The sequence below is a fragment of the Oryza glaberrima genome, chromosome 8 (genome assembly GCF_000147395.1).
Source record: "Oryza glaberrima chromosome 8, OglaRS2, whole genome shotgun sequence".
Taxonomy (NCBI): domain Eukaryota; kingdom Viridiplantae; phylum Streptophyta; class Magnoliopsida; order Poales; family Poaceae; genus Oryza; species Oryza glaberrima.
The window spans coordinates 2049295-2061547 of NC_068333.1; the positions used below are offsets into that span (position 1 = coordinate 2049295).

General features: G+C 41.0%; 1 protein-coding gene across 1 annotated transcript; it reads right to left on the reverse strand.

Annotated features, from left to right (window-relative positions):
- Positions 1-4728: 4728 nt before the first annotated feature.
- LOC127782013 (uncharacterized) lies at positions 4729-10952 on the reverse strand. Its single transcript, XM_052309087.1, has 6 exons — positions 10803-10952; positions 6414-6639; positions 6178-6329; positions 5903-6045; positions 5389-5743; positions 4729-5307 (listed from the first exon to the last, which is right to left on the reverse strand). The coding sequence occupies exons 1-6, from the start codon at positions 10950-10952 to the stop codon at positions 4729-4731; spliced, it is 1605 nt and encodes a 534-aa protein (XP_052165047.1).
- Between the last annotated feature and the right edge of the window lie 1301 nt (positions 10953-12253).

The window sequence follows — 12253 nt, forward strand, 5'->3', positions numbered from 1 at the left end:
TAATCCGCAGATGCCAAATATTACTTATGTTTTTTTTTCATCTAGTTTGTCATATATTTTATGTTCTTATATATTACAACACCACTAAAGTTTACAGTGTTCAATCTATATTATCTTTGCTATCACTTTTTCAACGTGCAGGAGGGATGCACATCATATAATAGAAGAAAAAAGAGTATAAGAAGACTCACACAAATCCGTAAACATAATACTCCAAGCGACCTAAATATGCTCTATGCCAAAATGCGAAATTTGTTTAATTTTATACATTTTTATGTTTTAATTTTATTAATAGTCCATTCTAAAAAATATTTTAAAATGTAAACCTTTTGGCCACGTCAGCCCGCCTGGCGTGGCAGTGCTGACCTGTCACGCCACCATGGCTGGCGTGGCCAAAAGATTCCATTCGTGAAAATATTTTTTAGAATGGTCTATTAATAAAATTAAAACATAAAAAGTCTAAAAAAAATAAAAAAACATTCCCCAAATGCTACTAAGGCCTCTAGCCATGTCATACATCACAATTTTGTATCCTGATGTTCTACATAAGGCTGTGTTCGATACTTTGGGGTGGGGGGGGGGGGGGGGGACCATCTCCTCCGCACGGAAAACGGAGCAGTCCATTAGCGCGTGATTGATTAAGTATTAGCTTTTTTTCAAAAATGAATTAATTTGATTTTTTAAGCAACTTTCGAATAAAAACTTTTTGCAAAAAATACACCGTTTAACTTAAACGGTTTAAAAAGCATGCGCGCGGAAAACGAGAAAGAAGGGTTGGGAAGAGGTTGAAACGAACGCAACCTAAAAGTAAAAACACATAGAAGTAAAAACACATACATTTCTATGTTTCCAAAACCACTCTACAAACTCCTCGAAATTTTTTTGAAAATATGCCGTTTATTTTTTTCTTTCAGAAATATTCGGGTTGTAATTTTATTTGCACAAATATACCGTTGATTTTACAATCTCGCACAATAAAAACGCGAGACCGCTCAGTGTTGCGCGGCAAATTCACGAGAGCGAGCGGTCTCGCATACTCAATAAAAACGATAAAAACGTGAGACCGCTCGATGTCGCGCGGCAAATTGACGAGAGCGAGCGGTCTCGCATACTCAACCAGCGAGAGCCAGCGGTCTCGCAGGGTCGCAGGGTCAAGTAGCGATACCGACCCTTTGCCGCTAATCAATGATTAATTATCTTGTAATTAATCGTTAATCCAGATAATTAATCACTAATTATTATTAATTAATCGTTAATCATTTAATTTTCAAAACGCTCTCACACACTCACCATGCGAGACCGCTCTGTCTCGCATCTTCCGCGCGCCTCTGCCGCGCGACATTGCACGGTCTCGCATCCTCTTTGTGCTAGACCGCCCGTGTCGTCAGCCCACGTTAGTTTTGCGCAATGGTTTAGCGATATCGGTAGTATATTTGTGAAAAAAGTTTATATCAAGACTATTTCTAAGAAAAAAAATATGAACGGTATATTTTCGAATTTAAGTCCCAACTCCTCTCCCTCGTTTTTAATAAAAAGTTTTTATACGAAAGTTATTTAAAAAAAGTATATTAATCATTTTTTCAAACAAAAATTAGTAAATACTTAATTAATCATAAGAAAATGTGTCACACCGTTTTTCGTGTGGAGCGAATGAGTTTCCAACTCAACCGAACAAACACAGCCTAAGGAATGAAAACCCTTGCGACTTGGTTATCAATTTCTTACAATGCTTGGCAACCTGGGCGTTTGTCACTGCAGCCCGACCAAAGACAAGTACATGTATTTCTTTTCCTTTCTCCTTTGTTGCAGAAATATTGTCTACATAGTTCTTTTGGGTAAAAAGGTTTTCTATATAATATGGAAGTATATACAACATTCGATAATAAGAATTCGACAATAATAAAAGGGGTAGCGCATGAAACCTAAAAGTGGATGGATGCGGAGACAAGGATTTAGACAGGTTCAGACCCTCTCAGTGAGAGGTAATACCCTACTCCTAAACTGAGAGGTAATACCCTACTCCTGTTTAGGGATTTAAATTCGTCGTGTGTAGTATTGATCTGACGATCAGGTGTGTCATGCCCTCTAGAGGGCCTCCTGCCCACCTTATATAGGATGGGGGCAGGATTACAAGATAGAAACCTTAACCAATACGGTATCGGTTTCCTAAATCTACTTTACAATATTATCAAACCAGGACTTTAGACAGTTCCATAATATACTAGGAAACATAATATTCAAGTCATGATATGTTACATATTTCATAGATATAAGTTATCCCCTATAACCAATCGGATAACCATGCCGTGTGGGTATGGGGTACCCATAATCAACACAAGTGTAACTACAATGTAATTGTGGTGTAGTTATATTGTAACTAATGATGCGGACATCACTACCTCGGGTACACACAACAATCCTCCAACGGTCATTCAAGGACTGATAACAAGAGCTCGTGCACGACAATTTAATTTAGAGGTGAGCTCGTTCCTATGTTCTTCTTTGTATGAATTCGAGAATAGATTGTTACCTAATGATTATATTGTGTTTAGGAACAATGGAGGGGACAAGTAGACACCTGGAGGAGGATGCGACTTCCCTGTCCCTAATTCCTATTCCCATCCATGTTCCTTGCCAGATGTCAATCGCTTATTGGTTTCGTATTTTCTAGTGGGCCTCCACACCTTTGCGCCTCCATCACACGCACGGCGTTATGTCTCTGTTTAATAGTTAGAAACAACACCATTAATTTTACTAACAAATTTTAGGCGCCAAATAGATAGAATTGCTGGCGGGAAAAAGAATTATGGCGCCATTTGTCTCAGTTCTCCCGTTAAATCCTCCAGCATCCAAACAACTCATATCTAAACATGCATTAGCATCCTGATAAATTAATCTCTCTTATCAAGCACCGGCATCGACGCCAGATCTTGGTGCTATGCCAAACAACAGCATGATTCCTCCATCAGAGGCATCACAACTGCATGATGCAGGAGCAAGTCCCATGTTCTTGGACAATACATCTGCTACAACGACGTCATTCACAAATCTTGTTGAGCCTGATGATTCATCCGCTGGCCTGGGAATGAAGCAAATAGAAACGGTAAGATCAATATGTTCTGCTCTACATTTTGTTAAATTAGTTGAATCTGAGTTGAATTTTCTCATAAACCAATTTGATGTGAAATATTATAATAAATAAAATCAGGATCAGGGAGCAAATGAAGATTCTCAAACCAGAAAAGCTTCAGAAAAAATGACGCCAAAGGTCGGAATGAAATTTAACTCTGAACAAGAAGTTTATGACTTTTACAATGCATATGCTTCTAAGATTGGTTTCTTCATTAGAAGAAGCAGCTACCATTATATGGGAAATACAAAAATTATAAAGAATAGGACATTCTGTTGTTGTCGTGAAGGTATTTCCTTCATGTCATTTTACTGTGACATTAAATTTTTATAGTATATTAGATTTTAAATAAGTTCATTGTATAACAGGAACTAGAGGCGTTGATACAAGAACAGAAGCTTTAGGCTATGGTAATAGTTTTAACAGACCAGAAACTCGGTGCAAGTGCCAAGCATGTATGAAGATAAGTCTTATAGATGGATTCTATCAGGTCTACCACTTTGTGCCTGAACATAGCCATATTCTTGCCACTAAAAGTCAAGCTCACCAGTTAAGATCACAAAGGAAGGTAAGGGTGCGTTTGGTTGCTTGTATTCCCTTAGCCTGGCTCATCTCTTCCATCCAGGCTGAGTCTAGCCTGGCTGAGAGGATACACATGCAGCTGTTTGGTTGCCCGCATCTGATGAACCTGGATCTGTTGAGATGATGTTTGGTTGGTTGCAGCAAAGGATTGGTGGAATGGTTGCATGCAGGAGATGTTGTTTGGTTGGATGGATGCATCTTGGGTGTAAATACCCTCTCCTTTGAGTGGTGAGGTTACCCTCATAAGTTTGTGGTGTGAAAATTTTCTCAAGTGTCTACTTCTGTGCGGTGAGGTTACTCCATGAGGTCGTGTTAAAATTTTATTTGCTCTTTGGCTTACTATTATTTGTGAGCTAAATTGCTTAAAATATTGTTATGCACGTCTATTTTATTTGGTTGGTCTTTGAGTATATACAATTACATTGATGTTATATAAAACTAAACCAATTGGTATATTAGTAACAAATTGTTATACATATGCAATCTGGTAAAATGACAAGTGCATATAGTACGTTCTTATGCATCACAGATCAGTACTATTAATCATCACTTGCAGTATTTTCCAGCTTGACCCTAACAAAAAAAGAACTAAGTGCAGGAAATATGTTATTATGCATTACAAATCAACACTATTAATCTTAATCATCTTGGAATCTCTCACAATTGCATCTCTTCATATGCATCAGAAGCATCTTGGAACCATAACAACATAAAAAAAGCAAGTGCAGAAGCATCCTTTCATATGCAGCACAAACAGTGGCGTGAAGCATTCATCAGTGGCAATAATCATCATTGAAGAATCAAGGCAGAGATCCAACAAGGGTCATGCAATACCATGCAGTTTACACTACAAAAGCCATTCAGCTACTGGTGTTCACTACCACCTTAATCAATAGGTAGCCAACATTCTACAAAAGACATATATGTGGTGTCCACTACCACCTTAATCTGCATCTAAGCAATATTACATAATATGGTGTCCCAGTACCACATCTCCATAATAGTTAGTTAAATAGTTAGATGCTCTCAGGGTGATGCTCATTCAGGAACTTCCTAACCCAACGAGCACGACGAGCCTCATTCTTCTGAATGTATACAAGGCTTTCAGCCTTCTCCTTAGTTAAATAAGCTAGAACAAGGTCCAACTGATCCTCACTGAAACCTGGAAGATCCATCACTGTGTTGCACAAATCAGGGTGAACCTCAGTATGTGCAGTAGCGTGTATTGCTGAAGCCATGTTGTTCACTGAATCTGTCATGTTGCTGATGAGAGCAACTTCACCTTCATTCAAAGCAGATGCTCTCTTCCTCTTCTTATCTGAGGTAGAATCCTCACCAGTAGGCCCAACACCACTTGCTCGAGCAGCAAGTCCAGGACCTTCAGCACCCACACCACTTGGTCCAGCAGCAATACCATCCCCAATAGTACCATCAAGAGGTCCAAGACCACTGTCAGCCTCACCAGCAAGGTTTCCAAGTGCTTCATTTGACCCCATAGCAAATCTCCCAGTGGCTTGCCTATTTGAAAAAATTATTGCCATTTGTGTATAGTTCTCTAAAGGCACATTGAGAAACTCAGCATCCTTAGGGTGTTCCTATATGAGAACATTAGATTTAAAGTGAGATATGATATGTACTAATGCAGTGTGTTTTGTATGTGATAGTTAGACACAAACCTTGACATGTCCCATGTAGTGCTCCTCTTCTAGGATAATCATTGAGGTCTGATCATCCCAAAGAGCCCCACTAAGGTCTTTGAGCCTAGTGATACGCACCCACCTTTGATGCCATTTGCGAAGATGGTTATACACTTGGGTTCCACTAATTTCAATTCCATAGTGATCAGACAAAGATCTAGCAACTTGGTTAAGGTGAGCTTCCTTGAAACCCTTGTCAGTCCTAACACCTGTTGCTATAAGCTCAACCATGCGCCTTAGCATTAAGCTAGACATGTTGGTTGTCCAATGCAAGGCTCCATGGTGTCCACCATGGCCACCATGGCCACCATTCCCGCCACCAGCCTCAACCATCCTATATTTACCACATGCAAATGAACAAATAAATTTAACATAAATCGATAGATGTAATAAACAGCATCATTGCAAATATCTCGAGGTCTCAAATTAATATCCTAAGTTCACAGATAGAGAGTTACAAATTAATCCCTAAGCAGGTCAGATCCTAGACGACCCTCTATTGTTCCACATAGCACCAGCCAAATCATCCCTAATTTGCGCCATTCCCTTATTGTCTTCATCTAAGTCATCGGGCTCCTCATCATCACTATCTGAGTTCCAATCACTCTCTAGTGGCACATGGTCATCCATCCCAAACTGAAGTATCCAGTTATGAAGTATGCAGCATGCAAGGACCAATTTGACTTGGGTCTTGTATGGATGGAAAGGCTTGTTATAGAGTATTTTGAAGCGGTTTTTGAGTGCGCCAAATGCCCGCTCGATCGTGACCCTTAAAGAGGAGTGTCTTAGATTAAACAACTCTCTCGAATCACGAGGGTAGTTTCTTCTATCATACTCCTTCAAATGGTATCGACACCCATGATATGGCGGAAGGAACCCCGGTCTAGTAGCATATCCAACATCAACGAGATAGTATTTTCCTAAGAGATAAAAGCTATGAGTGTAATAATCATATGAGATAAATGAGAATCCTTATTAATCGTTAGATTTAACACTTCTATTACCTGAGGGGACACTAAGACCATCATCCCTCTCCAAGGCATCTGCAAGTATGAGGGCATCATGTGCAGATCCTTCCCACCCAGCAAGTACGTATGTAAATCTAAGATCAAAGTCCACTGCAGCCATTACATTCTGGGTGGTCTCTTTCTTCCTACCCCTAAAGGCAGCAGATATTGTTGATGGAACTCGAGCAAGCACATGAGTTCCATCTATTGCACCAATGCAATCCTAATGACCAATGAGAAATATTATGACATGATTGTTGAAAGAACATATTTTGTAGTCAAAACGCTGCAAATAAATTTTTACCTTAAAATAAGGGTTGAATCTTCTATTGGATGTAATTTTTGAATGAGGCTCAGATGAGGGTGGTTTTATCATCTCATTTCGCAGCTCACCAATAGAGAATAATACCTCAGCGAAGTATCTACTGATAGTTTCAATTGACCTCCTAAAAGTGGGTTGCAAAGCTCTAAATCTGTGGTTGTGGCCTACAACAAGAAGAAACATGGCAACTTGTTCTTCCACTGAGCTATGTATACTGTCCCGCAACAACGCTCTTTCTCGTAACAAGTTACACAGCTGAAAAAATGGGGCTCTCTTCATTCTGAGCTGATTTAAGCAATTTGTATCATCTGTATGATAGATGAAACTAAGATTGGATTGTCTAGCTATGTCCCTTTCGGACAATGGGCCATAGGAGATCCTAGGGGTACGTCGCATGGCTCTTCTTGTAATAAACAGAATGTAAGCATTCATTACAGCAACTAATCCAGCTGCTTTAGCAATCAGGGCCCGCTGAATACGTTGCATTTCTTCCATCTATGCAAATAACATATATAATGCATAGTCAATACAGAAATAAAAGGATGGTGTTGTCGCTGCTAAGTACTGCAAATCAATTTTGTATGCATGTATGCCACGGCCGCTACATCCAAGGGATGCTACCTCCAGTGGCATACCATCATCGACCATGAATATTTACTTAGACAAAACACAATCGGCAAAATAATGTGCACAGCCAAAATAGTAACAAAATAGCACCCAAACTTTGCTCTGACATTGAACATTCATCTGTAGCAAACTGAAAAAATAGTAGATCTGGCACAAAATGAACAACTAAAAAGGATACCAACAGTAGATGGTTTCAACATTTAAATCTACCATAATCAACTAGGAAAATGTATAAGTTTTTACTAGATCTAGCAGATTTATGAAGGCCCCATGTTCTCATCCACTCAAATCATAGCAAATCAACCAAATAGAGGAGAAAAAACTGGGGAAAGAGGGACAGGGAAGAGGATGCCCAACCTTGCAATGGGCGACGAACAACCATCCATGAACTTACCCTAGTGCTCGACGGAGAGTGACGGTGGAACAAGGGGGCACGACGGAGAGAGCCGGCAAACAAGAGGGAGGATGACCGACGCCGGGGGAGGAATTGATGGAGAAGAGCCGGAGTCGGAGGAGAGGGCCGCCGCTCGCGGCCGGAGTGACGACGAGAGCAGCGCCGCGCCGCGCCTCGCCGCCGCCAGAGCTAGGGTAAACCCTAGTTTTTTCGCGAGAGGGAGAAGTGAGGCGGGGAGGGAGCGATTCTGCGAAGCAGCGGTGACCCCATCGTCCGTGAATTGCACGCGCGGGTGCAGCGGTGTGCATCAGTCGAGCCAGGCCGAGCAGCGAAGTGGGAATCGGCCGTTTCTATCGGGCCTGGCTGAGGGGCTTTTTTTGCATCCGCGTGGACAGGCTGGAAGGCCCAAGCAGGCAACCAAACATCAGGAATATGCATGGACTGGTGCGGGCCAACCTTGGTGAGGGCAACCAAACAGACCCTAAATGAAGCTCAGGTTGCAAGTGTTGAAGTTGCAAAATCTGTAGGCATTTCAACTAAAGCGGTTGTTGACCTGTTGGCAAAACAATCATGTGGATATGAGAATCTTGGCTTCACTCGTGTTGACATGAAGAATAAGTTATACTCAAAAAGGTCGCTGCAGACAAAACAAGGTGACACCGGAGGAGTGTTAGAATATATGGAGAAGAAATCATCAGAAGATGTCAAGTTTTTCTATTCTATTCAGGTCGATGAGGATGATTTAATAACAAATATTTTTTGGGCTGACTCTAAAATGATTGCTGATTATGAAGACTTTGGGAATGTTGTTTGCTTTGACACAACATACAGGAAATTGGATGATGGACGCCCTTTTGGTTTGCTTGTAGGAGTGAATAATCATAAGAAGACTACAGTTTTTGGTGCTGCACTTTTATATGATGAGAGTGCTGATAGTTTTGTTTGGTTATTTAATACTTTTCTAAATGTTATGTCAGGAAAGAAGCCAAAAACAATTTTGACAGATGAAGATGCAGCCATGGCTAAAGCAATCAAATTAGTTTTTAAAGGAACTCATCATCAGATATGCGTATGGCAGATGAATCAAAATGCCTGCAAGCACCTTGCTGGGTGTGTTAAGGATTATAAGAAATTTAATAGTGACTTTCAGAATTGCATATATGATCAAGAGGAGGAGGAAGAATTTATAAAAGCATGGCATCAATTGCTTGACAAATATGAGCTACAACAGAATAAATGGTTGCAACGGATTTTTGACAAACGACATCAATGGGCACTAGTATATGGCCGAAACACATTCTTTGCTGATATGAGTACCACCCAAAGAAATGAAAGTTTTAACAGTGAATTAAAAGGTTATATTAGTGTGAAATATGACATGCTTACTTTTTTTGAGCACTTCGACAGGTTGTTGGGAGATAAAAGATATGAAGAGGTAAAGTGTGATTTTAGAGCAACACAAAGTACACCAAGGCCAAAAGCAGAGTTGAGAATATTACGAGATGTAGTAGAGGTTTATACTCCAGCAGTATATAAGATTTTTGAGGAAGAAGTAATGCAAACTTTAAATTGTGATATATTCTACTGTGGTGATGTTGATGAACAAAAGGTGTATAAAATAAAGTCTCATGGTAAGCATCATGAACATGTTGTTAAATTCTCACCATTGGAATCTAGTGTCAAATGCAGCTGCAAGAAGTTTGAATTTGCTGGTATCCTGTGCTCTCATGCCCTGAAAGTACTTGACATCAATAACATCAAATCGGTTCCTCAAATGTATATACTAAAAAGATGGACAATTGATGCAAAAGTACTACATATAAGTGGCAGTGGTAACACACACGATGATCCTAGAATAAAGTTATCAGATCGATACTTCTCATTGTGCAGAATGTTCGTTAGAATTGCTTCCCGAGCTGCAGAGTCTGAAGAAACATATTCCATATCTACTAATTGTGCTCAAAAATCAGAAGACATAGAGAAATGCTTGAAAATCAGATGCAATCCAGATTTAGAGACCTCGTCATCTCCACAAGGTTCGTTTAACAGTTCTATAAAGTAATTATTAGTCCTATGATCGGATCACAGCTTTTTTTTAAATATGCATGTCGTAATTTGTCTTTGCAGGTGTGAAAGAAAATTAGAAGCCTAGGAAGCCATTAGGCATTAAGCTCAAGAAAAAGGAAATTCGTGGATCAGCAAGACCTATTGGCGGCTTAGATAAAGCTTCATCAAGGAGGAAAAGAAAGAAGATCAATGATGTCCCAGCCCAATCACCTTATCCTCAACCTGTAGAGATGCAAGCACAACCACAAGCAGTACATACTACAGTAATGGTATACTCAGCACATAATTGTTTTTCTTAAAAGAAACTGCTTGCGTTGATTATTGTCATTGATCTTTTTCCATTAATTTTTCTTGTGCTAGGATCATCTAGAGGTTCCCAGTAACCACAATTTTTTACACGTGTCAGAGTATAGCGCTGCTCTGGATGCATACACACATACTTCAGTTCACACTCCTATGTTAATGACTCAACAAAGTCAAGAGTTGCATCAAGGGAGACCGATTCAGCAATATGACACTGATTTTCACTACATGTTCAATTAATTTATTTAATGTATTTAGTATAGAAACAATTTACACTTGCAAGTTACTAAACTATACATTCTAGGGGGTCTGAGATTGCAAAAATTATCTTCACTTCTTCAGGCTACAAAATATTTTTTCAATGTTGTTATGCTACAAAATATCATTGTGATATTGTACCAAAAGAACAGATTTAAAGCAAAACCACAAAAGAAGATTAGGATCAAAGACAAGTACCTGCGCGCTAGTTCCAAGAGCTCAAGCTGGAACTCGGAAGCAAGGCAATCGATTGGGTGGCCCGCACTTGAGATTGATGTTGTGTCGCCTAATGCACTGCGTGGTGCTCGAGCTCGCCGGTGAGGTCGCCGATCTGCTCGCGTGTCGCTTGTGCTCAGCTGCAAGGGACCAAATCAGCCGCCGCTGGCAACCCCATGAAGCTAGCTTACCTCCGTACCATAGCTGATGGCTTAGAAGCAAGGCGCTGGTGCTTGAGCTCGACGGCGAGGTTGCCGATCTGCTCGTGTCGCTTGTGCTCGGCAGCAGAGGGATCGAATCCGTCGTCGCCACCGCCGCCGCCACCACCATTAAGAAGCTTCAGGACCATGGCTGATGGGATGAGGGAAGCATCAAAGAATTGTTTTTTTTAATTTCTAGTGTTACTCATACGAGAAAAGGAAACGGAGACGTAACGCCATGCGTGTGACGGAGGCGCAAGGGTGTGGAGGCCCACTAGAAAATATGAAACCAATAAACGATTGACATCTGGCAAGGAACAGGGATGGGAACAGGAATTAGGGACAGGGAAGCCGCATCCCTTGAGAAGGACTTAGAGCCATGGAGGATCATCGAGGACGTCCAAGTCAAGGTGGAGGCCCAAACCAATTCGACCTCGGGTGCAATTCGAAGTCCAAGACCAGTCTGCACTAAAACGGGCGCCAGGTCACATACGTGCTCGGATTGGGGTGTTCTTTATATGGATGGAAAGCTAAGAAGATAACCTTTCCAATGGTTTTGGTCCCACGTCCAAATTCTTTACGAGTCAATGGGAATCGACCGAATAAGTTGACGTCCAGAATCTGTCCCGGTGCTGTGTCACCGTATTTGGGCCTTTGGGCCGTGTATCGTGTTGGAACTCATTAGGGTTGCGTCGAGAGGGGGTTGCACGACCCTACACTCTATATATCAGTACTGCCGCCATCTTTAGGTTTTTGGGTTTTGCTTAGATTATTCCGTCGAGAACAGTTTCACCGCTAGATCGGTTTGTAAGACCCCAACTCGTGAGCTTAATCATTCATCTGCAATTTTGATTGTTTTCTATCTCGTTCTTGTTTGTGTTCTTCGATTGGCAAACAGGGATTAGTCTTCTCGGCGAGGTCATCCGTGTTTTGACACGGGTGATAACCAGAGGAGACGTGGTGCTACGATTGCTGGGCTCAAGAGCGTGTGCGTTCAAAAAGCCAGATCGATTTGTGTCGCGACTCCGTCCAAATCATTGTTTATCAAAACCTTTCGAAAGATCGGGAACCCTAATGGACATCAACTAACATGACGATGTAACTGATATGTCACTTGCCAAAATCTTCAAAACGCCTGGCGGTCCACATGGCTAGCACGGGAGGGTGTGTGAGCGGGTGGTCATAGGTTCAATCCCTCCTAGCACATCTGACGGTTCAAAATCCGAAAGTTTCATGGGGAAAATTTCTTGTCAAACCTTTTTACCAATCCCAGTATAATGTTACCTCATACGAAACCCCAAGATAATATTTCCTAGAAAAATTCAATGAAGCTATATGACACATATGTGCCTTTTCTGTCCGCACTTGCTATTCCACAACCAGTCCATGCTCTGCAAGCTGCTCATGATTGAACCAAAATCCCCATGGCTTTCCAGCCACATGCTCCATT

Coding starts and splice junctions, on each gene's coding strand:
- LOC127782013 (XM_052309087.1), bottom strand. CDS start 10,952: ATGGTCCTGAAGCTTCTTAATGGTGGTGGCGGCGGCGGTGGCGACGAC. Junction 6,046..6,177: donor TAAGACACTCCTCTTTAAGG/GTCACGATCGAG, acceptor TGGATACTTCAG/TTTGGGATGGATGACCATGT. Junction 5,308..5,388: donor ACTACATGGGACATGTCAAG/GTTTGTGTCTAA, acceptor GTTCTCATATAG/GAACACCCTAAGGATGCTGA.